Genomic DNA, 27,014 nt, shown 5'->3' on the forward strand with positions numbered 1-27,014 from the left:
CTAACCCATACCAGGTGGAGCTGACTCTTTCCAATGTTCTTGTACATGCTTCGCACACAGCATCTGAGACACTTAGGCACAAGTGCCTATGCTGCCATCTTCCCCGCTATATTCTGAGCCACTCGCAGGGAGATGCCTGAATGCTGGGTCAAGTCCAGTGGTGCAGAGTTAGCGCTCAATAGATGCATTAATGTAATGAATTATTTGATGATAAATAAATAAAGTTTGATCATAGAAACCAAGAGGGTAAATCTTTCTGAAAGTTACGTTTTTATGAATATATTGACCACGGGAGGCCTATTTTGCAAACATCGGAGGCAGTAATTCATATCCAACTCAGAGTATTTAAGAATAATATGTATATCTGCACAGAAAAAAATAACGGGCTGTGCTTAACAAGAAAAGAGAGAGGATAGCCATGTTCCAGAAATGTTCTGGAGAGAGTATAATGGCCACTCTTCTGCATTGTAGCCAAGGTCTTCTGAGAAGTACAGAGCTATGATGGAGAGGTCCTGGCACACCACATCAGGAGAGGAGAATTCAGGCTGGGAGCTGCTGCCAGTTAGTTGTGAGCTTAGCAAATTACCTAACCTCCATGATATTCAGTTTGTTGATCAGTAAAATGGCATTATTAGTTTAAATCATCTCTAAGGCTACTTCTTGTTCTAACCTTCAGCCTGGCAACAGAGCGGGACTCTGTCTCAAAAAAAAAAAAAAAATTAAGATAGGGAAAATAAGATAACAAAGTAAAATTTCAATTAAAAGCCATAAATGAATAAAATTGAGAAATATAATATGAAAATATGATTCTGATGCACAGTGACTTTCCCTGTTGATTGAAGTTAGCAAAACTACACACACACACACCCTACAACAAGTTGAGAATGTTTTAAGTATACCATTACAAATTTCAAATTGTATTAGTTTTCAGTGATTTGAATAAAAGATGGTCCTCAATTATTATGTTAATATGTACTAAAAATGTGTCTTTATTTTCATACTCATTATTATCAATGAAGCAGAGAGCCTGCATTTGGTTGACTTTCTTCCTTTTCCTTTGCATATGCCATTCTCTTTTATTAAAATGTTAGGAAGATCTCCTGGGCAGCAGACCCTCCTCTTCCTTCCACATGCCGAGTGCCCAGCTCATGGTCATCCAGAACTCCATAAGCCTCTGCCCACAAGGCCTCTTTTAGTGCTTCGGGAATAAAATTATCTTCTTCTAGAGAGGGACTATTTTTTTTTTTTTTTAGATCTTTTGAAAAGTTCTAGTGTCACCAGAGATGAAAGAGGGAAATGGGACTGAGGGCATGTGTCTTACCATTGGATGGAGGATTAAAGACATCAGGAGCAGTCCAGAACCTGGAACTATTCCCTTCTGAGTCTCATCCTCCCTTGGACGAACACTGACTGAGTGCCTGTGGTGGGTCAGGCGCTGCTCCAGGCTCTGGGGAGGGGGAACCCCTGTGATTAGGAGCTGTGTGTTGGGAAGGCCAGGAGTGTGCAGGAGTCAAAGAAATGATCCCCAGAGAGGCAGGGAAGCTGAAAGTGTGTGCACATCATTGACTCACTGAGGGTAGAATGACCCTTCAAAGAGGCCAGAAAGGGGCACTTCCCAGTCCTGGGAATGCAAAGAGCTGGGAACTAGAGTATTTGAATATCAGCTTTGACTCTTGCAGCAGGGCAGCAAGGACTCAGATCTAAACTTTCTACGGTACAAACACATTAAATTGCTGTCTCCTATCTGTACTCAAATACCCATGACATAAACGAATCTGAAACTTTTCCTGCTAGAGCTAAATCTCTTGAGAGGATCACGAAGCCCATTTCATGGAGAAATGAACACAAGCCTGTGAGCATGGCCAGCACAGGCCTCTCCTGAGCACAGCTGACTGTATCGATTAGGTGTCTTGGGGAAAAAATTAGGTTTGGACAGTTTATCCCTCCCTGTTGGGGAGAGATTCATTTGCTGATATGTCTTGGTGCTTTCAAATATTTTGTGTATTTATACAATACATATAAAACAAAACCTGTCAAGTGCAATGACTGCTATTCCTGACTCACAGCCAAAGACGTCTTTTAACGATTGGGTACCCTCATCCCTGAAAGCCGTTTTCAAATCTCTGTAGAACCTCAGAGGAGGGCAAAGAGAGAAACAACACAAAAAGGCCAAAAGGGGTGAAGGAATGAGCAAAAAAACTGTGGTGAGCAGGGCTTGTCTCGGGGCCCTAAAATTTGTTTATTTAAAAATCTCCATGATGTTCTCTCTGAAATAATTCTTTTTCCTGTGGTTCCTCTTCCTCTGTCCACATAAAGCTCTGGGAAATATTTCTGATTTCTTTGAAAATCTCTCACATAAATGGCACCTTTCCGTTTGCAGTCAGTGTCAACCTATACAGTTAAGGCAAATTCTTACCTAAGGAGCTACTCTAAATGTCTAAAAGGAAAGAGCAATTATCTACTTCCCCTACAGCTATATAAAAATGAAAATGGAATGGGGGAAAAAGACTTGCAGAATCTATTTCCTTCATTTGGCAATAACCTTAGGCCCCAAATCTCATTTTGCAAAGCATCACATGTCTAGCTTTAGTTTTATTTAGCTTGATTCTATGGTCTTAAATCTCATGAAAGGCATGTTATAAACTCAAGAAATTAAATTCTTCATGGATTTATGTGGGGCTTAGAAAAATGCATTCTCACGATCCATGGTGGAGCATAATGGTCCTGTCTCCACAATCACCGAGAATTGCTGTACATTTTTTTCTGAGAGATGCAATAATTAAAGTCATAAGAAATTCAGGTAAGCAGGTGGTACTAGAGCAGTCCAGCAAATGATAACACGTAACACTGAGCAGGGAGTAAAGCAGCCGAAGAAGCAGGAGCAGGCAATCATTAGAGATTCAATCAAGTAAACAGCTGGTGTTTAAAAAATTATATTGGTAGGAAACAGAACTCTCATTTAAAAACTGGCATTTGAAAGCAGCTATTCTGTCCATCAGAGTGGCGTTGGGTGGGTGACTGTCAAATGCTAGGTAAGATTCTGTTTCTGTGTGTTTTGGATACAGGGTAGGTGTGGTAGACGGAATGATTGCCTCCCCCAAAATGCACATATCCTTATCCCTGCAACCTGTGAGTATGTGAATACGTCAATTTACATGATTTTGCAGATGTGATTAAGTTAAGGATCCTGGGATGGGGAGATTCTCCTGGATTATCTGGGTGGGCCCAGTGAAATCACTAGGATCTTGAAGAGGGAGGCATAAGGATCAGAATCAGTAGTAGGAAATGTGACAATGAAAGCAAGATGCAAGACATGGTCTGTGAGCCAGGAAGGCAGGTGGCCTCTGGAAGATTAAACAAACAAACAAAAAAGCAGAGAAATGGATTCTTCTCTCAAAGCCTCCAGAAGGCTCGGCAGACATCATGATTTAAATCCAGTGAGATTGATTTGGGACTGTCTACCTGCAGAACTGTAAGAGAATAAATGTGTGTTTTTAAAAGCAACTAAGTTTATGATAATTTGTTACAGAAGCAATATGAAACTTATACTGTAGGTTACTGAGAAAGACTCAGGGAAATAATTTAAGGATCTATATTTTTAGTAGTTACATACAAAGTAGAAACTAGGCTCAGGAATAAGGCATTAATTTAAAATTATAACATTTCCTACATGTGTGCACTTTGGAAATTACTTTCCCTTGCATCTTTTAGAAGTAGATTACAAGATCAGAGGCAGATTAATAGCAACTTTGCCAGAACCGGAAGGCTTCTGGTATTTAACTTGACTTTCTGAAACCCTGCACAATAAGGTACCAGTTGTTTCCAGAGATTAGAGCATGCAGAACCTGCAGGAGGAAGTGCCCTCTTAGTTACAGAGAATTTTTGGAAGAATGTAGAATATAGTAGTCCCTGGTACACTTTCAGGTCATATAATTAAAGTGTATGATCTTTGATGCACTGGCTTTTACTGCATTTGTGTCTTCTCAGTCACCAAATTGGGCCAAAAATATGATAGCAAATTTGTGTGTAAAATAATGTTTTAAAAAAACTGGAAAAATATTCCAAAACGTTTGAATGTTGGGATTAGAGACAATTTTTATCTGTCATTTATTTTTATATTCTAATTGTACTTTTATAGTCAGAAAATGTAGAATTGGATGTTGTGTTCTCATTCTTTGTCCTCCTCTATAGTTGTGGGTTCTTATTCTTGCTTTGCTCATGGAGCTTTTTAACAATTGAATAAAAATTGTGAACCCTGGTGTTATCAACATGCACATGTACACATTCTTTTCAGCATAAATTTCAGGGGAATCACAGATAATCCTACACCCATCCTTGGAGCTTCTGGAAGTCCTTGGCTCCCATGTAAGAGTTCTTATTCTACGCGGGTCTCTGTGTCAGATACATATATTTCAAATAGCTGTCTGCTGGGTGGCAGATAGTGTGATAGAAAAGGCATGTGCTTAAGATCTGGTTCTTCCATTTCCTAGCTGTATAACTTTGGCAATCCTTTAACATGTGTGGGGCTTGATTACCTCTTCTATAAAACAGAGATCATGATGTCCACTTCACTAGAACTAAAAGCTTTTCACAAACTATTATACGCATATTATTTGGATGTTTTATAAACGGAGAGACATATTCTTGTTCCTATTTAAATAATTATGACTGAAATATTCTCTAATTTATTATTAATTTCCACTAACGATTATCCAGAAAATTTCAAATGTGAATGTAACTGTACTGTGAAGGTAGTAATGAAAACAGGTTACTAAGAGGCAAGAACTGGGAGTTTGAAAATGGCTTTTTTTTTTTTTTTTTTTTTTTTTTTTTTTTTTTGAGACGGAGTCTCGCTCTGTCACCCAGGCTGGAGTGCAGTGGCCGGATCTCAGCTCACTGCAAGCTCCGCCTCCCGGGTTTACGCCATTCTCTCGCCTCAGCCTCCCGAGTAGCTGGGACTACAGGCGCCCGCCATCTCGCCCGGCTAATTTTTTGTATTTTTTTAGTAGAGACGGGGTTTCACCGTGTTAGCCAGGATGGTCTCGATCTCCTGACCTCGTGATCCGCCCGTCTCGGCCTCCCAAAGTGCTGGGATTACAGGCTTGAGCCACCGCGCCCTGCCGAAAATGGCTTTTTTTTAAAAAATCACTTTTAATTACCTTTAACAGAGTCAGAAATTTAGTTGTGTGTTTTGGCACACATGCATACAAGCGTGTGTGTGTAGATGTACAAGTTTACATATGTTTAACTCGTGTATGCTAAATGCAAAGAACATAATCTCAATCCAGCTCTCTTATTTCCTATGAAAGTGGTCATTCTAGAAATTATTAAAAAGAAACTCATTACAGTGCTAAATATGAAAAAGATTACATCACATGTGCATAGAGACTCTCTTTGCATTGAGATTATAAATGAACTTTTTCAAACTTTCTTGGAAATTGAGTAATTTTTTTTTTCTATTGAGGTATTCAATAGTGTTAAAAAATTCACTGATCTATTATTAAAATGCTTGGTATTTTAATCTTCCACTACTGATTTAGAGTAGGAAAAGATATGCCAATATTCACAACTCAGAAATGACTTCTATGCCCATTTTGGATTCACTTTAGTATTGAAGGCTGGAAGCTACTGAGAATTTTTTTTTCCAGTGTATTAGCGGGATTAAAAGAAAATCACTAAATCTGTAAAGCTAAACCATCTGCTAGTATCAATCTGGTATTTCTTCTATAGGAAAGAATGTTCACAAATTTTTAGTATCAATAGTTCCTACTTTTCCTTTATTGAATCAAAACATTAAGCAACAATAAAATTCCTTCCAGTTTTTTAATAGTAGAACCGTGTTGCCTACCAGAAATAAATATATCCAGCAAAATTAATCAACAAAACTGCTATAACATTAATGCAATCACTTGGTTTTTGAAAATCTAATTTAGAATTATTTAATATTCAGTTAGATTATCCCTTGATTTTAAAGTAAAGGTCAATAATACTATCACAGAATAAATAAAACGTGATCTTGAACTTAAACTGTAGTGAGCAGATAAGCAGTCATTCTTAATCAACTAGTTGAAAATTTGCCCCAAGTACGTACTAATATGACTTTTTAAATATTCTTACAAATGAGTAAACAATGAAAAGGGACATCAATATTGATTACCTTTCCAGAAGTATCTCAAACATTTTCAAATAGAACCCATTTATCGAGGAAAGAGATGAAAACAAATGCCGATATATATCATATTTAATTCCACTGAAGCTCACCCCAATAATTTTATAATAATTGTGGTTTTATATAATAATAATTTTATAATAATTGTGGAAAAAATAATGTTGGACTTTCATATTTTAGCTTTAATTTGGGAGATGTTGAAAAATGTCAAAAGTGATTCACAAAGGAAACCATGTGACAAAGCGGAGTGAGTCAATGTATGAACATGATCAAGTACATGTCATATTTTAGTGATTATTAGATGCCAATACTTTGTGTGTAGAAACACGTTTAAAATTCATATGCATATTATAATCTATAAAATAACATAGCTTAATGAAGTGTTTTTATTTCTTTCATCAAAGTACCTAAAATAATCTTAAAATTAACAGCTTAAATTTGACAAATTCAGGAAAAGCAAAATAGTGGCTGTGACAATGGCAGAAATGAAGGAAAAGCAGTAGATTGTTAATTTGGAAAAATAACATGATAGAATTTAATATAGATATCAATGTACAAAATACATTTTTTGGATTTTTTGTTCATTTGGAGGACAAATAAAAAACAAAATCCATGCGCGTTTTTCTTAGTAAGCCACACCGAAACTTATCTACTTGGAAGGCAAGCAATGTATGTAACAAAGTCATCCAGAACATAACGGAACTCAGAATGCAATAGGAAAAACTTTAGTAATAAATTCAACTTCAGTAAGGCTGTTTCTTGTTTATATACTCTCCTCACTTCGAGTTTATATACTTTTATATTTATAGATAACTTTAACAAATACATTTATCTGGTGTCAAATTCTATAATGGATTACATGATTAGATGTAGCAAATTTGAAAAGGGGCATATTGTCAATTTATCAGTCGACAACCTGAAAACAAGGAGGCAAGATAGAAAACTGTGTGTGTGTGTGTGTGTGTGTGTGTGTGTGTGTGTGTGTTAGGAAGTGTAAAGAAGTGGTGAATCACAAATATCAGAAGTCCTTTTGATTCATGGAATCAGTCTTACATCCTTCAGTAAGCCCCAAGGGTGTCACTGTTGAAATTCAGAACTCGAACTGCTTGTCGTGTTTGGTTGAGCCCAAGTCATCAAGCAAAAGCTAAAGTATTTTCTGTATATCCTGTTTATGAAGTTGAGATTGTGTGTAATCCAGATAGAATTCTAGGTGTCTTGGTGCTTAAAGAGATCAAGGATCTCTTTAGGTACCATGGGGTACTTCATCCTTGACAGACTGGGTTAAGCAAGATTTTCTGTTCCTCTTATTTGGTATTAACTGTCTGTTTGTTCAGATATCCAATGTCTTAGTCCTTTCAATACACATCTTTTTTGAGTACCTACTTGCCTGGCACCATTTTAAGCACTGGATATGTGGCAGTAAACAAATGAGACAAAGTCTGTACGTTTATGGGCTTCTATTTTAAACAGGGAAGACAGCCCAAATAAGGAAAGTATATAGAAATTTTAAAAGTTGGATGTGCTACATAGAACCATAAAGCAGGGTAGCAAGAAGGAAATGTCTGTGTTTATGAGTTGTAATTTTAAATAGATTTGTGAGCAAAGATGTGAGGAAAGAATCAAAGGAGATGAGAGTCAGATGAAACAGCAAGTATAAAAGTCCTGTCGTAGGAGCATGCCAGGTGGTTTGATGGACAGCAAGTGGTAAGTGAAGGGAGATAAATAGAGAGGATGTCAGAGAACAACTGAAGGCAGAGGCAGGGCACAAATCACATGGGCATGGCAGGCCACTACAGTGAGGACTTTGGTTTTGACATATAGGATTTTTAAGTTACTACTGTAATATAATTGCCCAAAAGAAGATAGTGGTAGGTAGTAGTGGAGATGGTGAGAGTGATCATATCTTGGATATACTTTGCAGATAGACAGAATAGATCTTACACAAATATATATAGGGTATTCAAGAAAGAAATGACATTAATATACTAAAGTTTTCAGCTTGAGGAATAAGAATGAAGTTGCCATTTCAGAAGTGGGGAAGACTGGAAGAACAGGTTTAAGAAGGAAGAACATAGTTTGGTCATGGCCATATTAAGCATGAGACACTTACCTATCAGACATATTTGTAGAAATATCAAGATAGCTCTGTCTTTATTCAACAATTGCTGGTGTTAGTAGAGAAATTATGAAGTTTTTACAAGGTGCCCTAGATTCAGTGTTAATTAGGGGTAGGTGGTAAGAAGTTTCCCAGAGAAGATAGACCTAAAGTATAAGCTTCATCAAGAAAGAGCCAAAAAGTCTCTTTATTTTTATTTAAAAATCTGTTGGCAAGGCATGGTGGCTCATGCCTTACTCTTTAGCTGCTGATTTTTTTTTTTTATCACCAAGAGGAGTATGAGGATAGGGCAACAGAAATTTTCCAGGTAGAGGGAACAACATACTTAAAGTTGGAGGACCAAAAGGATCATGGCATCTTCAGGAGACCATCAAGCACAGTGTACTAATTACCTTCCAAACTGATGCTTGTATAGTACTTTAGTGTTTTTAGAAGTACTCTCTCATAGGCCCTCATCATAGTCTCTGAAAGGTGGAGAAATGTTTTTATTATCAACAATCAGTTGGTGTGAAAGTAGGCTCACGGGACTCAGTTCACAAATCTAGTCAATAATAACTAAGGTTTGAACTTGGGACTTATTTCATCAAAGCTTAAAATAACTTTGTATGTTTCCAATTATTTAAAATTTTGTCATGAATCCACTGTGGAGGGGGTGAGGAAATATAGGAATACATATATTTTGATATTGAAAATACATGGAAACTGCAAAAGAATTTACAAGATAGAAAAGGGTAATCTGGAAGGTGGTGATAATACAGTCATAGCTGTCATTTTCAATTACTTAGCGTGCGCCGGATGCGGTACTAGGATCCTTACATTTATTTACTAAATTTAATCTCACAACAGTTGAAAAGGAGGTTCTGTTTTCATCTCAATTTGAGAGATGAAGAAATTAAGGCTGAGAGAGACTGAAGCAACACATTGGAGGTCATTATACTGCTAGGAAGTTGCAGAGTCAAGAAATGAAGCAAGAACCTCTGAAATGAGAGTTCAGGCTCCCAATAGCTTGGTCAGGAGCTACACCACCTGGGCACTACTTTTATTTTCCTCTTTATAACGTCAAAGGTGAAATTAACAACTCAAGGAGGTTCTGATGAGTGAGAAATTATTTTCTGAACTACAGTAACCTTTACATTTGTGTTCACCGGTCCTGAATCGGTTTTCACCCTAGCTTTGTACACTCTTTTATCACAGCTTAAGACAGCAGATGGCTCTCTTGCGTTTTCTTTCACTTACCTCCATTCGTAAACAACTAAACAGCGTTTTGGGGAGGTAAAATGAAAACGCAGGGATTAAGCTAAAAGACCTTGATTATCCCAATGCTGCCCCCCTCTCCAAGCTCCCTTAAAATAGGAAGATATGTAGAAGAGAAATGACCGCTTGAGGCTCCTGAAATTCACAGCCAGAATAGATGCCAGGAGACTCGAGTCCGCTGTTCCAGGCGCTGCGCCAGGGGTCGGAACGCTCGAGAAAGAAAGTATCTCTCGGTTATGGAAAAGCTGAAAGGCTTTGTGCTCCACGGTGTGTTATTAATGTCAGTAGAAGCTATAAAGAATAATTTCCTTCCCACCTTGAGGGAAAAAAGTGAGAAACTGCTTTTAGGGGAGGAAAGTGTCAGAGACCCTAACAGCCAGCGCTTTTCTCAATCAATCAGCGAACTTGCTTCTGCTGGGAGAGTATGGCTGGGGCGGGATCCCTGTCCGCGGTGCTGAATGTCAGGCTGGTCTGAGGCTGCTGAACAACGAAGGGAGGGCTCTGAGAGGGCCAAAAACTGACCTCCTGACCCCCCAGTCCAAGGATTTGGGGGAAAGACTGCAGCACAAGAAAATACCTGCAAAAATATAGACACAGCTATAAGAACAAGAAGCTTAATGTCACTCTTTTCAAATTAATATAGTTGACACATAAATCGAAAGGCTTAAAGAACCTTTAAAAATAAACTAGGTGTGTTGGCTGGGGAAGTCGTACTAGATTTAAGAGGTCACTATACTTAACATTTTACTTTTTTGAAGCACTCACTGCAAGAAGCCTTAGATAATAAACCTGGATGCTTTAATCTTACAGACACTTGCAAATTCAAATCTAGAACTTCTGAAATGTACAAATGGCGTTTCTTCAATAATGGAAACCAAGATTAGTGACTCTTAATGTTCAGTAGGACTCATTTCAGTGAATTAAAACAACAGATACACTCAATAGCCATTTAATTATTTTCCTCTCTCTATAGACATCTTTCCCTTTTTAAGCAGGACTATAGCAACACAACATAAATGTACACTCACAAAAAAATGGAAGAAAAGAGACACGAAACATAAAATAAAGAGGTAAAGGCAGAGCAAAATAATTAGCATGCTCCTTTTTCTCACTTTTGCTATTTTAATAACTGTAGAATTTGTAGGGGTAACTAGCGAAGTGTAGAAAATAAACTTCCACAAGTACACTTTTCAATATTATATATGACATACACAATCCTAAAGCCAATAATGCCTGCCTTAGATCTCAATCTACACACTCTCATCAGGTTGCATTTCCTTCCCAAAAGGAGACTTATTGGTTAATATGGAGTGAAGGTAACCAACAGCAGCCCAGCAGTGGCTGCTTCCGTGGAGAAGCTGTGGATATGTTGCTTAGAGCAGAAGCTGCCCAGCCACCCTGTAATCTGCTGCACTTCCCCCCAGTTGCCTGGTGGCGAGTTCTTGACTGCCTATTCCAGAGACAAAGAGAAAGTGTGTTTTGGTTGAGAACTGCTCCCAGGGCTGCCTGCGTAGTGTGCATGCCCTCTTTCTGGCTCTAAAGCAGTCACTGGAGAAGAAGGTTGTTGCAAGTCTCTTGATTACCAAGTGAGTCTTCTTTCCCCCTTGCTTCACACTGAATTTTCAGAAGTCTAGTTTGAGCATTTCTTTTTCTTTAGCTGCCTGAGCTGATAGGCAAAGCAATGTAAAGGGACGGGGAGAAAAGTAAGAAGCCTGGAGTCAGAGCTGCACTTGTTTCTGCCACTCGGGTGTATCCTAGAAACCACGGAACTGTATTCATCCAAGCATGAAGTGTTTCTCTCCCAACCCCCCAAACCCCCCCGCTTTTTGTTTTTTTCGGGTGCCCTCCACTGCCGCCCTTTCTCTTAGACCTTCACATTTTCAGTTATCCAAGAGAGAACCACTGTCGGGACACAGACAGAAAATCAAGGGGAGACGGCGGCTGTTGTATTTGAATTTCAGACACAGTTCAGATGGCTTTGCTCTCTGACAGAGCTTCTCTGCCCAGGGACACCAGAAGACGACAGCTGAAATTGGAGTGTCCTGTCTGGCTGCTTTTCACTGTCCCTGGAATAGTGTGACACCCTCCTCTGCCCCTTGTATTTCTGCCCTGACTTCTTCAGTATTCTCCTGGGCATTTATCCTACCCAGCTGCTGTTCTGTAGCAGCTACTGCGGCAGTCATCTCCTCCTCCCAGGGCTGGGGAGCATATTTGGGAGTGGGGTCTTTCTATCTCGCATAATCACAGCTTCTCTCCTTCCCTTCCCTCCTTTTTGCTCCGTGTAGCCTTTCAAAATGACAAACCTATCCTTCCTGCAGCAGAAAGGAGGGTCTTGCAAGTTTGGGTGGACTAGGTGAGGAGTGGAGGCGCCTCCCTCCTCCCTCCACCCCGGCGTTGGGGGTGGCGGGGGGGCGTTGGTGCTTGAGGGATTAGCAGGGAGGGCGGAAACCACCTAGCTCTCCAACCGCTGCTGAGAGTTTCTGTGCACCGGGAACCACGTTAAGACCGAGAAGCCCCAACCAAGCCGCGGAAGCCTCGGGAACCAGCGAGTTGCATCTAAGAAAAAGCGCCCCGATGTTCCTTCAATTCCACCTGCTTTGGCTCGGCCTCTTAGCACCCCACCCCTGCAATCCATCTTAGCTTTCTTTCTTATTATTTTTAAATCATTATTATCTTTACGTTTTGTTTCTTTCTGAAGAGGTACATCAGGAGGGGGACCACATAGGTGGAGGGGGTGTAGTGGGGTGGGAACGGAGCGTTTGATTAGAGATCTCAGGGGAGAAGATTGGTCTCTCCAGATGCTGATTTCCAAAGCACTTGACAATCACTGGCAGAAGCCTAGAGCAGGCAGCGCTGGCGGCGGCACCGGCCCGGGGGCAGCTGGAGCCCGGCGCTGAGTCCTGCCCAGCGCGACCCGGACCGACGGACGCTCAGAGACCCTGCCGGGACCCGCCCTCCGGCCGGCGACCGACTCTACCTCCCGCCCGGGAGGCGGGCAGGGCGAGAAGGCAGCGCGAGTGGCGGTGGCGACCCCCGCCAGGGTTCCGGCAACGAGCGGTGACCGGCAGTGCCCGCAGCCGCGGTCCGGTTCTCCACTCGGACGTGGCCAAGCGGCGGTGGCCACGACCTCCGGCTTCCCAGGATCGTCCGGCTGCGCCTTGGGCGCATCTGCGCGCCTGGTCCCGCGCCCCGAGGAGAGGGCGATGGGTCCCAGTCGGGACTGAGCGCCCCTTCCCCTCTCCCTAGTCCCGCCTGGCGCCCCCTCCTCTGCCCCGAGTGCGAGCCACGGTCTGCGCCGCCGCCTTCCCCTCCGGTGCCCCCGGCTCGCAGTCCTCCCGCGCCTTCCCTCCCCGGTCCCATTCCCGGGGCCACCATGGCCGCGGCCATCGCCAGCGGCTTGATCCGCCAGAAGCGGCAGGCGCGGGAGCAGCACTGGGACCGGCCGTCTGCCAGCAGGAGGCGGAGCAGCCCCAGCAAGAACCGCGGGCTCTGCAACGGCAACCTGGTGGATATCTTCTCCAAAGTGCGCATCTTCGGTCTCAAGAAGCGCAGGTTGCGGCGCCAAGGTCTGTGGGGGTCACGGTCGGGAGATGCACCCCGGGTCGCCCCCTCCCTGCCTAAACGGAGCTTCTCAGGGGTCCTTCCCTCCCTCGGTTTTCCTGGCCCACCCTGGCCTCGGCCTCCCTTCGGAGCACTCCGGGCGCCGTCGCGGGGACCCTGGAGTCCCCTATCGGGCAACCTGTGGCCGCCGAGAAGTGCAGTAGCCAGAGCTGGCAAGTTGGCTGCTCCTCCCAGGTGGCTCCTGCCCTCTACTTCCCTGCAGGCTGGGCTCTGGAAACCTGTTCCCCCTGAGTCTCGGCTTCCCGGGAGGACAGGATCTGGCTCTGGAACGCGGGGTACCCCTTCCTGCCACACCCGGGGTCGAGCGGCTGCTCGCAGTCTGATCTGAGCTGGCGGGGGTTTCTATGGGGTGGGCCTGGCCTCACTTAGTCTCTGGGGTCTCCTGGAAACCTCCCGGGTTCCCAGACCTTGGCCAAGTGTGGGGATCCTGGCGGTGCCCGCAGCGGGAGCTGCTGTAGAAGGAGTGGAGGATGTGTGAACTATGGCCCAGTCCGCTGAGGTTTAGCAGAAGGCTGCTTAGCGCGCAGCCCCGGGCCCTGCAGCCCTTCAATCAAATCCTGGGATGGGGACAGAGGCTCAGGGAGTCTAAAGAAAGAATCCGAATTGCGGGGAGCAGGGAGGCAGAAGTAAAAATCCCTAATATGTGTCAGTTTTAATTGAAAAACTGGCGAATTGCCTGAGACACAAGCCGTTACTATGTAAAGGTGACTAGAATAGTTACCTTACTACAGGTATTTCTTTGAGAAACTAGTTCCGAGGATGACCTTCTTTCGCTGCCTTTGAAATGCCAGGGTCTGAGAAGGCATCCTATTCAGGAGCCAGGCGCTTTTGTCTCTCTCTCTCTGCCTGTCTCTACATCCATTGCTAAGGCTGGTGGTTTTGAGAGCATGTGGCGTGTTCTGTGGGGGAAATGGGCATTGCTGGCTTTTCATAACCAAGTGGGATTGGTAGGAAACATTGAAGAATATATTTACGTTAATGGGAGAGCATGTTTGCCCAGCACATTACATTCACGGCTCCCAGCTGTATTTGTTTTAAATGCCCTGTTGTTCCAAAGACGGTGGATAGAAGCATAAGCTATACATGTGTTTCTCAGTAAGTGAGTGCGTGTCCTTACATTTGCAAATTGATGAACAGAAGTTTTGATGCTTTTTTTTTAAAGGCTAATGCTAAGTATTTTAAAAGGACAATTGCTTGTTGTCAAGTTTAAGAAATTGGAGATTAGTTGCTCTTATCATCAGGCTTCAAAGGCAAAGATAGGAAGAAAATCAGAGAGGAAGTTCTGTTAGAGAAATAAAATTATATAAGTAAAATAGGAACTTCTTGTTGGAGAATTTGGGATCAATCATACTTTCAGACCAGTGTAGAAGCCATTAAGAAAAAATGGATTTTAATTTTCCATGTTAGCCTAGAGCCTTATTGAGCCCACCTTTGTGTAATAAGTCCAACTCGACTGCCTTAATCACTGTTGATAGACGGAGGATCAACCTATTATGACTTAAATTGTGCTTATCCTCTTATGTCATCAAACAGACTATCTTTTAGAACACAGTTTTCACCACATACAGCTCCGAATTGGCTGTCTACATAAAGTAAATTAACATACTATCTACTAAATAAGCTTATTTTAATATAAACAATGATTAAAACTTGTGTGTATTTCTTCAGAATATAGGCAGTAGATTATTTTATAAATATGAACAATAAATGTTTTGTACCATATTGGGTGGCGAAGGAGGATTTGCCTTACACTTAATGAATTTTCAGTTGAGGGTTTACTTTTTTGCCAGTATAGAAAGATATCTGAGTTTTCTAATGGTCCATTTCTCCATTTTCAACCCTGACTGCTCTGTTGGTATTCCTGATTTTGAAATGATAAGCAATCTTCAATGTTCTGTAAGAAAAATATATTTGAGGTCACTTTTCTACCTTACTTTTGACAGGAAAGTAGAAGAGAAGATATGTTATAAGGAAATTTTATGAGAATTTTTTATTCTTCTTATATTTCTTATGTTTAAGGATATATATATTATTCAGAGGAGAAAAATACAGATATATCTCTTTAGTATCAGAAAAGGATTAATTTATTAGTGTCACTAATTTTAAGCAAAACAAATGTTAAGACTTTATATTATGTACATTATATATCGACATTTAATGGTATGCTTTTATATTATATATAACAATATAATTATTCATTTATTTAATTAAATATTATTTTAGGACATATTTTCAAGCATATCTCCCTTCTTATGCACTCTTTACATAGGGAATGGCCCTCAGAAAATTTTAAAAAATCATATTTATTAAAGATACAACATTTAAGTCTAATGGTTTTATATGTCTTTATAGCTGAAAATAATTAATATAATAATTATTGAATCTTTCCAATCTGTCAGGCTTTGTAGTAGGTATTATGTATATACAGCAGTGAACAGAAGAGTTGAAGTTCCTGCCATCATGGAACTCACAAACATGGGATAGAGAGTCATTGCCTATGGAAAGGAACAAATAAGAAATGATAAAATTCAAAGTCCTATAAAGCATGAAGAGAGCCGGGATGAAGAATTATGGGGGAGAAAGGGGTGGGGAGAGGGATCTAATTAGATAAAGTAGTTCAGGGTGGGCAACACTGGAGTCCACAGGTTGAGAGCTGACAGGTAAGAAGGATGCAGAGATTTTAAGAGCAGGTGGAAAAAGCAGTGTGTGTGCAGAGACCTTGAGGTGGAACAAATCTTGTCCCATTGGGAGAAAAAAAGAGGCATAGAAATTTTAAGCACGTTGTCAAGTAGAATATAGTTTGATATGCTTGAAAACAGAATAAAGAATAGCTCTACATTTTGTGTTTTGGGGAAGGGTAATACACATTTTTTAAATGTAGGGTTTTAAAAAATCCTTTATTAAGTAGTAATTTATTTAATGTAAAGATTACTGAGTTGGAGCCCTACACACACTCTTTCCTATCTCCATCACCCCACCCCCATAGAAGAGCGATGTTTATAGCAGTTAACTTGCTCTTATGAAGGGCAGAAATGTGCAAGATGGCTATTAATGGTGTGGTAGGCAGCATGATTGTAGGCCACCTTTCCAGATTCAGCTCCATCTACCCTTCACCGACCTCCACAGATTTCAAACACAATTCAGTGCCGCCCCCCCAAAAAATTAGTCATATGCTTTCAAATCCTTGTCCTTTTGTTTGTGCTTTACTATGTGCCTAGCATCTTCTCCTCACTTCTACATTCACCTGTTGAAATTATGAAATTCTTCTCATTTTGAAAAGCTGAGAGAAAATGCAGTCTCCTCTGAGAAAGCTTCCCTCATTGGATACAATTAAAAATAATTCTGTGGCATTTCATACCTCACTGTTGTTGTTTATATCTGATAATAATTACTTCAGTATACATATTCAGTTGATTGTAGGTAAGAAGCAAAGTCTGTGTTTTCTGCATCATCATAGGCTCTCAAATCTTGATAGAGTGTTTGCCATACACTGGGTTCTCCTCATTGCCCTTGGATTGGGGTGAAATATGGAAGGTCAGTAGGCCCAAGCTAAAAAAGAAAGTATCCTTGAACCAGAGTGATCTAACTAGATAATTTTAGACATAAAAATACTTCTCAAATTTTATACCTTTTTTACTTTCCCTAAATAAATATAATTATGTATTTTTAAAGAGAATTAGAGGGATTACATATCTGTGGATTATTCATAAGAATGCAAGAATATAAACAACCTCATTTTAAAGCTTAACTAATATATGAACATAGATATTTACATATATTGATTTAGTCAAAGAGGGGAATTTACAAGGAAATCAACAGTTTGCAAATAGTTTTTTATTTGGAATCTTAACAAAAATGAAAACTATAGTAGAAACTGATTGCAATGATGTATAATGAACATTTTATCCCCAAAAGTGTTATGTTTTTATTGTGAATTTTTCAATCAAACAAGAACCATACTTGTTTACAGGATGATAACCTTTCTAAATCCTTGACGTGGCTGCTAATGCAGTTGTTTCTTGAGATTTACTTTTTTGGGGCTGTGATCATAAGAGCTATGGTATTAGGTGCCATGTATGTTTAATCAGTAGGTGCATAGGCTTCTTACTAACATTTTAACTAAAACAGATTACAGTATGTATAAGGAATGGAAAGTGAGATACTTAAAATGTGTTTTCAAGTTAATGCATAACATAAAAAGCAGAAAGGTATGTACACCTATAGAAATAAAACTGCTTTGCTCTAGTGTGATAGTGAAATTCATCAGTTATCCTAAGAAAAGTGCCCTTCCTTCTCACAAGGTGCTATGTAAGGAAACAAGTGTCTACCCTCTCAGAAAATAATCCACAGCAAATAGTCATCAAAAAGCCACTGTTTTTTTGTGCTACTGTTTTAGTGTCATTACCTTGTGCTCATACAAAGACCATGTGCTTGTTTATTTTGGCTGTTTAGGTTAAACTAAAACAAGGGAACATTTTTCTTCAAAGCATTTTTTATTTTTTGGAAGATATTTTCTCTTTGGTGTTGATTTTCTAAGGCCATACCCATTGGAGTCTTACTACATATTAATACTTGTTGCTAACCTTTGGATAATTATAATTTTATTATTTGTTAGTTGTATTAAGGTTAGATCAAATTTGGTCTTCTAAATTAAAATGTTGAATTTTTTTGTTTTGTTTTTAACAAGGGACATATTATAAATGCAGTTTCTAAGCAGGGAATCTTATGAGAATATTACCAGATTGGTTAATGAAATAATGTTAGAGACAAAAAAGTCGTTCATTGTTTATGCATTTTCTTCCTGTGGCTTAATTGTTATGATTTCACATCCATATTTGCTATAGGTTTCTGAAAATATTTAATACCTTAGTAGTTCAGTAAGTAAAGTGTAAAATAGTGTAGCAGGTTAGCTATAATGTAATTAAACATAAATAACATGGTTTGTTTTGGGTTTAGTTATATCCATAGATTGAGTTGAGTTTACATCTATTAAAAAATACTTAATAATCTATGGCCAACTCTCTGGTGAAGACATCCTGTGACCTTTCCTAATAAGATTTCAGATACACCAAACCTTCTGTCCCAAAGTTACCATAATCAATTATAGGTTTCACTTTACATTTTGAATTTGAATACTTTTACATTTAGCCCCAAACGTGTGATTTTTGTTAGTAATTCCATTCTGTATAATGTTACTGTGAGAAAAAAATATTTTCAAACTCAGCAAGAACCTCCCTTCTCTTTGGTATAAATTTTATTTACTTAATTTTTTTTTTTAATGGTAGAATTTTAAAAGGAAAGGTTTCTAAATATGATTTATCCACTTACTTCTGGAATTCTATGTTTTTCCTAGATATAATTTATATTAATGTCTCCCCAAATGGTGAGAAACTTTAGCCAAAGAGGACAATGATATTTAGATAACACAAATATCATATAATATTTCAAATATTGTTTTAGCACCCAACAACTAACACACAGGCACACGAATCCAAATCTCTAAGAGACCATTTCAGAGACGTCAATGCAATTTAAAGCCAGTTACAGTGTTTGCATTAGAAAACAACTAATTTAGTAGTTTTTGTCTATAATGGTGCAGCATTCAATTTAGTAAAGTCGGATCACATGAAAATGTCACCATTTGCTGTTTACCGGGGTGACAGGATAACAGTAGGGACACGTAGAAATCCAGACACAGAGTCTACACCATTTTATGATAGGTACTACTTTGTCATTCAGAAGAATGTCTCCTTTCATAAAATTGTATTTTGTAGTTTATTTTGTGGGATGTGTGTTTCTCCCTTTGATTTTATGGTTTTTGATATTGCGATTGATAGGAACCCATATGGCATCACCATAGGGAAGGGCCACTTCAAAGTCATTGTCTCACCAGTGCCTGGCATACAATGAACACTTCAGAAGTACTTGTTGAGTGAATGAAACATACCACATTTGTCAGGGCATATATGCGGCAGAAGCATAGAATACCAATTGAGATCAATGAACACATAGCAATGGCTATAATTGGATCATTGTTGATGTATTTAACAACTACCTGCATGACACTGTGTCTGTTGAGTACTATTTAATCTTCACAACAAACCTATGTGGTAGGTACACTACATTACCCATTCATTAATACACTAAATTATCCAGTAATGGATAATGCACTAATATTATCCATTCATTCATTTTACAGATGAGGAATCTGAAACAAACCAAATAAAAAGCTTGCGTAGCTTTAAAGAGTGGGGCTGGGATTAGGAGAAGGTCTGCTAACTGGTTAGTCCAACTGCCTGCTTACTATTTGTCTGCACTTACAAGGCTGAATTTGGCTGAAAAAAAATACACAGACACATTGGTACGACTTTAAATTCACAGTCAATAACCTCAGGGGGCCCCTTGGTACATTTATTTTTTTAAATCCATTTTCACTTAACTGGATCATATTTCTTACCTTACTTCCCTTCAAACATCTTATGTTTCCTCTCCCATTTCTACTCTCAGCTATGTCCTTGCTTCTATTTGTCTGAGAAAGTAGAAATAAGAAATAAATGTTCACATACTTCACAACTGCTTTTATAAGTCTATCTGCAGATCTGTCCATTTACTCCTCCTTTTATTTTTTTACTGAACTTGGGGATAAACTCCTAGTGCTGTAATCTAAGGTCAAGACCTCCTCGAATTTAGCATTAGACCCTCTCTCCTACTCAGGGAAATCAATCCAATAATTTTCCTCTCTTCTGCATCATCCTACTGTATTATCCCACATCCTCCTGTATTATCCTCACCAGCATTTAAATATGCTCTAATATTTAGAGCATCTGAAATAATTATCCCATCTTAAAAAGAAATCCCCTCATGATCATGCATTTCTCTCTAGCTGTTGAATTAATTGTCTGTTATTGGAAAAACTTTTTGAAAGAGAAATTGCAACTCTCCTTCTCCCATTCTTTCCTGGACCTTTTCTAAACAGATGTTTGTCCGCAGTAAAAAAAAAACTGGTCTTGTCAGGGTTACCCATGACCTGCAAGTGATCAAAGTCAAGATTCTGTTTTCAATCCTTATCCTACCTGTATAGTATTTGGCCTTCAAATTTCCATAATAAACTTGCATTTTTTACTATGAAGTGGTAGAGTTAGCATCGAAATAGTTTTAACCTACCCTTTACCCAACCAGTACACTTTATGTGATCATCTTTTTATAGGGACAATATATCTGGGCTTCTAATTGAGAGTATTAATACGTTAACTATTTCATGTGATTTGATGTTCAGCCAAACACTATTAGTACTAGTTGGTACTCGGGTATCATTAGAAGGCAATGCTTGGTGTTTCCTTACTTGGGAAGAATATTCCTTTCATCACATGTATTTGTGTTTGGACTGAGTGACTTGTCTCTATAAAACAGAGGAAGATGAATGGCCTTTCTGAGAATTAGTCTTTATATTTAAATATAATAGATTTGTGAATAAGCAATGGCTGCTTTTCAGACTCCTTAATTACTATCATAGCAAATAATAATTGGCAAACTAAAATATTAGTTAATTTGCTTAATGATAAATATCACTCAAGTTTAAGCATTATATAGAAAGAAAGAATCATAAACTTTGGAAGGGCCATTTACCATAGTTCATTTTCTCTACGTGGAATGTTTTCATGGATAGATTTGCTCCGTATTTTTATGCCTAAGGTCTTCAAGTAGTGATAATATGTTCTACGTCTTCTTTATCTGCCTATTACATAGAGAGACATAATTAAAGTAATGGTTTTACATTTGTGTTTTTTTCATGTTAATTTTTGTCAAAATGACAAACAGCTTCTAAGGTATAAGCAAATGGCAAAGAGCTGGCAATTAGAGTAGATGAGCAAATTTATAGACAGAATAATATCTCTTTCAATGAGATTTTCCAGGGGTAACACGTAACTACTGGGCTCAATAGCTAGACATGAATGCACTGTCTTTTCTCAGGAAACTGTTGAATGATGGATGGGTATTTGCTTGTTTGTTTTCTTCAGAATCCAACAATTCTCTTTCTTTTGAAAAAGTCTTTAAAATGGTCCAAATCTCATTGCTTAATATCTTTTTATTCCAACACATGCCTCATTTTATCTCTTTGAATTTCTGTAAATAATTTCTGCTTATCCTTGGATACAACATGCCCTTTAAATATTTGTTCATGGCTTTTTTATTCTTCTCACCATTTGGCCAACTTACAGTTGTTTAACTCTATTAATCTTTCTGCATAAGTAAATGCCACCAGCACCTTAATCATTTCTGTGGCTTAGATTGTTCAATAATTGCCTCACCCTTATTCTAGCAAATGAGATGACTGCTGTTTTCATGAAGAGAATTTCATGCGGAGGCCAGACTTTGGGTAGTAGGGAAGACTGAATCCTTTTGCTGTCTCGCTTCTTTCTGGGGTAGGATCTGATTTGAATACAGGGATGAGGATATTGTACAAATCTATGCTAGGTAGAAACAGTCTTCTTGGTTTCATACCTGACGAATTAAAGGAAAGTGTAGGGAAAGTAACCAGACATCTTCACTGCATCTGCTCAGATTGGATGCATCTTCACTGCATCTGCCCATCTCATACTTCTCCCAACAACAGGGCATAGTTGGTATTATTTTCATTTTATGGATGAGAGGAAGTGAAGGAATTTCTTCAGGGACTCATAGTGGCCAGGTGTAGTATCTGAACACAAGTCTGACAAATATGTACAGTTTTAGAATTAACTCAATCCTAAATCATAATAAAGGTCAGCATTATATTCTAGTGTCTTCCTGGATGCACCCCTAGAATAGGCTAGAATGTCAACCATAGGATTCCCTCTGTCCATTCCTACAATTTTATTATTATTGTTATTATTATTATTATACTTTATGTTCTAGGGTACATGTGCACAACGTGCACGTTTGTTACATATGTATACATGTGCCGTGTTGGTGTGCTGCACCCATTAACTCGTCATTTACATTAGGTATATCTACTAATGCTATCCCTCCCCCCTCCCCCCACCCCACCCCACAATAGGCCCCGGTGTGTGATGTTCCCCTTCCTGTGTCCAAGTGATCTCATTGTTCAGTTCCCACCTATGAGTGAGAATATGCGGTGTTTGGTTTTCTGTTCTTGCGAGAGTTTGCTGAGAATGATGGTTTCCAGCTGCATTCTTGTCCCTACAAAGGACATGAACTCATCCTTTTTTATGGCTGCATGGTATTCCATGGTGTATATGTGCCACATTTTCTTAATCGAGTCTGTCACTGATGGACATTTATTATTGTTATACTTTAAGTTCTGGCGTACATGTGCAGAATGTGCAATTTTGTTACATAGGTATGCATGTGCCATGGTGGTTTGCTGCACCCATCAACCCATCATCTACATTAGGTATTTCTCCTAATGCTATCCTTCCCCTAGCTCCCGACCTCCCAACAGCCCCAGTGTGTGATGTTCCCCTCCCCATGTCTGTGTGTTCTCATTGTTCAGCTCCCACTTATGATTGAGAACATGCGGTGTTTGGTTTTCTGTCCTTGTGATAGTTTGCTGAGAATGATGGTTTCCAGCTTCATCCATGTCCCTGCAAAGGATATGAACTCATCCTTTTTTATGGCTGCAGTCTTCCATGGTGTATATGTGACCCATTTTCTTTATCCAGTCTATCATTGATGGACATTTGGGCTGGTTCCAAGTCTTTGCTATTGTGAATAGTGCTGCAATAAACATATATGCATGTGTCTTTATAGTAGAATGATTTCTAATCCTTTGGGACAACATGATGCAGAAGCTCCTGGGACAGTAATGTTACAAATGATGACCACCCTGCAGAAAAGAGCCTTCTCCAGCTCTGCCTCCCCTTCTCTCTGTTCAATGCATGGGACAATAGTTTTAAAAGCTATACAGGACAGCAGAGTTCAGACACGTTTGTTCCATCATCTCTTAGACTTTCCTTTTGGAGTAAGCCACTAAAGAGGGTGAAGCAAGGTTGAAGTTTTCCTATCTCAAGTATTTCATGTTTGTCCAACTTTTATTTTCTGCATCCTAACGCCTTTGCATTTTGGAAAATTATAAAAAGTTACAAAAGTTGCTGAAGTTTCAAGAATATGGCACTAATGAGCAAAGGTTTCCGGTTCCCATGCTACTGTTGCTGAACTGACACAATTTTTATCATTAGAAATGCCCCTGGTGTCCAAACACTCCCATAAATGTTATCGTTTTTACTTTCTGTATGGTTTATTGTTGTATAGCCAAGTGAAACTGAGATGCATATTACAGTATTAAGTACTTTTTGCAACTTTCTATACTAACAAATCAGGCTAACCTAAAGGTAACGGTACAATGTTTGTGTCTGTGTGGGTTTTGCTTTTGCTCTATGGTAGTAGTTATAAGGAATTCTTCAGCAGACTCTCCCCAGGAACATTTGTTTACACGCTAAATCTTTCTATCTGTTCACTTTTTAAAAAAGGAAACAGCAATTTGCAATATCCATTTTTAAGCACTAACTGGTGTCATCATAACTGACTGGCCTCACACTACTATCCCTTCTCTTTTTTGAATTTTCTACACCATTCTCATTGGCATCTCCAGAGATAGGTCTGTTGATTTTTTTTCTCTTAAAACGTGAATGTAAGAAAATACCCCAAATTTCACCTGCATTGTGTCTCGCACATTTCCATTAGTATTATTTAGCACTATACTTACTAGAGCCCAAAGGTCCACAAACAACTGCCACCCTTCATGGTGTAGTGGGTGCTGGTAAAGCCCAGGAGGCAGACACAGAACACTCTGGGCCTTGTGCTCCCACAAACTGGCTGGAAAACTTGGGCAGATCTGTCAGCATGCAGAGACCTCTATGCAATGAGCCCATTGAACAAGACAATTTGATAGACGCCTCTGAGCTTTCACGTCTTCTTTTGCACGCTGTGTAGAGTCCCTTATGAATTAGATCTTAGAAGATTGAGGCAGAAGTGTGTTCCTTTGCCACAGGAATTACATGTTGCACGAAAAGGCTATCTACATTGTGGTTTTAATTTGTAGGATGGATACTTTAAAAGCCCTGACTTCAACACTATGCAATCTATGTCTGTAACAAAATTGCATCTGTACTCCATACACTCATACACACAAGCAAACAAACACAAAAGGCCCTCTGGAGAACAGGATTGTCCTCTGGATGCTGACACTTTATGTTCAGTGTCTGTCTCCCTGTCTCTGGCTCACCCCCTTTTTTTAGGATTGGCTTTGACTCCATGCTTCCTATTGGCTGCTCATTAAATGCAGCCTGAAAATAGTTGGTTAATCATCTTTGTATATTCTATAGATTCTATATATTTGTGGCACACAGCCCTCCCTCCTTCCCTGTAGTCACCCTGCTCTATATTTAGGAATGTAAAAGCTATAATTCTCCTATATTCACAAGTTTGAATATTGAGACAGGAAAAAAAAAAAAGCCTACTCAAGTCTCCACTAAAAGTCTGTTTAATGCCTCCCAGTATTTATAGAACTCGATTATTCCAGACACTTTTATTTGTTTTATCTTAACAAGTCTCATTATTTTCTTCTAGGGTTGGAATCTGCACAGAATTATTTTAAAAAATTACAGCTTGTGTACGTAAGAACAGTCACACTAGGTGCAAAGTTAAAAACCATTTAAAGAGAATAAAGCTTCAATGAGGAAATAGGAAATAATGACAAGCCTAGGAAAAGAGGTCTAACTAACATGAATGACTACACACACACACACACACACCACAATTAGAGTCTCCACAACTCTGGTCTGTAACTTAATGAATGTCAAATTGCCTCACAGGAATTTCAGATCTTCAGTGTGAAGTTCTGGTAGGTAATATTGAACATATTCCTCAACAACAGCATGCATGCTTCTAAATAGCCACTAGAATTCATTTGAAAAGAGCAATACACACACACACACACACACACACACACGCAAAAAAAAAAAAAACTGGCAAGCTGATCTAGATGGCAACATTAGATGAACTAGAAAACTGAGACCACTGGATACTAACCAATTTGAGTTAACAGTGTCAGCTAGCTTTCTTTGGAAAAGAGAGAGAAGCACTGAACAAGTGAGGTTCTCAATTTTAATAAGTTTCATTAGTCAAACATAGGACTAAAGCTATTGGATTTTTATTAAAAGTGCCTCCTTTGAAAGAAGGCTGGACTAATGTGTTTCTGATTAGCAATCAGCCAGTGAAATTTCAGATTCTCAAAACTATGACAGGATTTTGAGCAGGAAAAACATCCCTTGGTAAAACTCTCAGTAAATAGTAATTTTCCAAGTGAAGAAAATAATTATAAGTCAAGAGAATTGCTTTATGGCTTCAGGAAGTTAGTTATTCTGTACTTACTGGCACTTGCATTCGAGGTGATTTCATTTAGAGTGTATTACACACAGATGGTTTGATTAAACATACTGAGTTAATAGTGGCTGTATCAATATTGGCTGCATCAGTATTGGCTGCAAGCATCTTGTTTCAGGAGGAAAAACGGAGTGTGCTATAAACTGCTTATCTTGACGTGGTGTTTAAAGTTCCAGTTAAGAAACTACATAACACACAGAAATATGTGGTATTTGTCTGTTGGATTTGTTGTTAAGAAATGTATGAGCCTCTTTCATTTAAATACCTCTCGACACTGTAAAGAACCTTAGATAGACACAACAAAAGCCAAGAAGCTTAAAAGGCAGAGCATAAGGAAAGAAAATACTAATATAATAAAAAAGGGAGAGATAACCCTCTAAAATGTAGGTGCCAGAATTCTTGGGATGGAGGACCTTGCATGCTCTTGTCTGTATTCTCATGTCAGAGTGGCTCTAAGTATATGGTCCTCTTTAAGCACTTTTTGCTTTGAATAATAATGTGGCTAAATAAAACTGAGATATTCCTATGGTTTCAAGTAAAAAGAAAGCAACCAATATCTTAGCTCATCAAACTTCATCATTATCTGCATTGAACTTCACAAAAACTTTGATGTGGTGATGGTATCACAAATCGATGAATATGTCCGACTCATCAAAATAAATTGCATTTTTGTATGTTAAGCATGTCTCAGTAAAGCTTAAAAAACCCTTTAAAGTAGACAATACTCTCCCTATTTTTCGAGTGAAAGAATGGAAACTGACAGATGTTAAGTAATTTTTCCTGGGCCGTATAATCTATGGTAGTAGTAGTACTTTTCGATTTCTACTGCACAAATTTCTCGGGTTTCTGTTTGGTTGGTTGGTTGGTTGGTTGGTTGTGTTTTTTGGATTTTTTGTTTGTTTGTTTTTTGAGACAGAGTCTTGCTCTGTCCCCCAGGCTGGAGTGCAGTGGTGCGATCTCGGCTCACTGCAACCTCCACTTCTGGGGTTCAAGCATTTCTCCCCGCTCAGCCTCCTGTGCAGCTGGGGTTACAGGTGCACACCATAACCTCTAGCTAATTTTTGTATTTTTAGTAGAGACGGAGTTTCACCATGTTGTCCAGGCTGGTTTTGAACTCCTGATCTCAGGTGACCCACCCACTTTGGCCTCCCAAACTGCTAAAATTGCAGGCGTGAGCCACCGCAACCTGTCTGAATTCCCCATTTTGCTATGACTCCCTCTTTACTTGGGGTCTCTTTGATAACAAATAAGAAAAATGGAGAGAGGGCTAGTTGCAAGAAATCAGATTTGGAAGTCACTACTTGGGAAGTGGGAGGGAGACATCAAGAAATATGACTTTAGTTCATCTTCTCCCATCCCTTTCTCTCAAATGTCGCTATTTCAATAATAGGAATTCCACCATATTTTTTTTCAGAAAGACTTTCTTTATATTTTCTTGTTTCATAAAATTTGAAACACCATAAAATCCAG

The 27,014-nt window shown here is 39.2% G+C and overlaps 1 protein-coding gene across 5 annotated transcripts in view; it reads left to right on the plus strand.

Moving 5' to 3' along the window:
• The window catches only part of FGF14 (fibroblast growth factor 14), a 692,204-nt gene that overhangs the window by 473,428 nt on the left and 191,762 nt on the right, over positions 1-27,014 (plus strand). Inside the window, exon 1 of one of the 5 annotated variants that reach the window (XM_033177333.1) lies at positions 12,913-13,105. The exons of the other annotated variants lie outside the window; for them this stretch is intronic. Coding sequence (XP_033033224.1) covers positions 12,913-13,105 — 193 coding nt within the window. Of the gene's footprint in view, positions 1-12,912; positions 13,106-27,014 lie in introns of those variants that run through there. 5 annotated transcript variants of the gene reach the window in all.

This window comes from Trachypithecus francoisi, unplaced genomic scaffold (genome assembly GCF_009764315.1).
Source record: "Trachypithecus francoisi isolate TF-2019V2 unplaced genomic scaffold, Tfra_2.0 Lachesis_group18, whole genome shotgun sequence".
NCBI classification, from domain to species: domain Eukaryota; kingdom Metazoa; phylum Chordata; class Mammalia; order Primates; family Cercopithecidae; genus Trachypithecus; species Trachypithecus francoisi.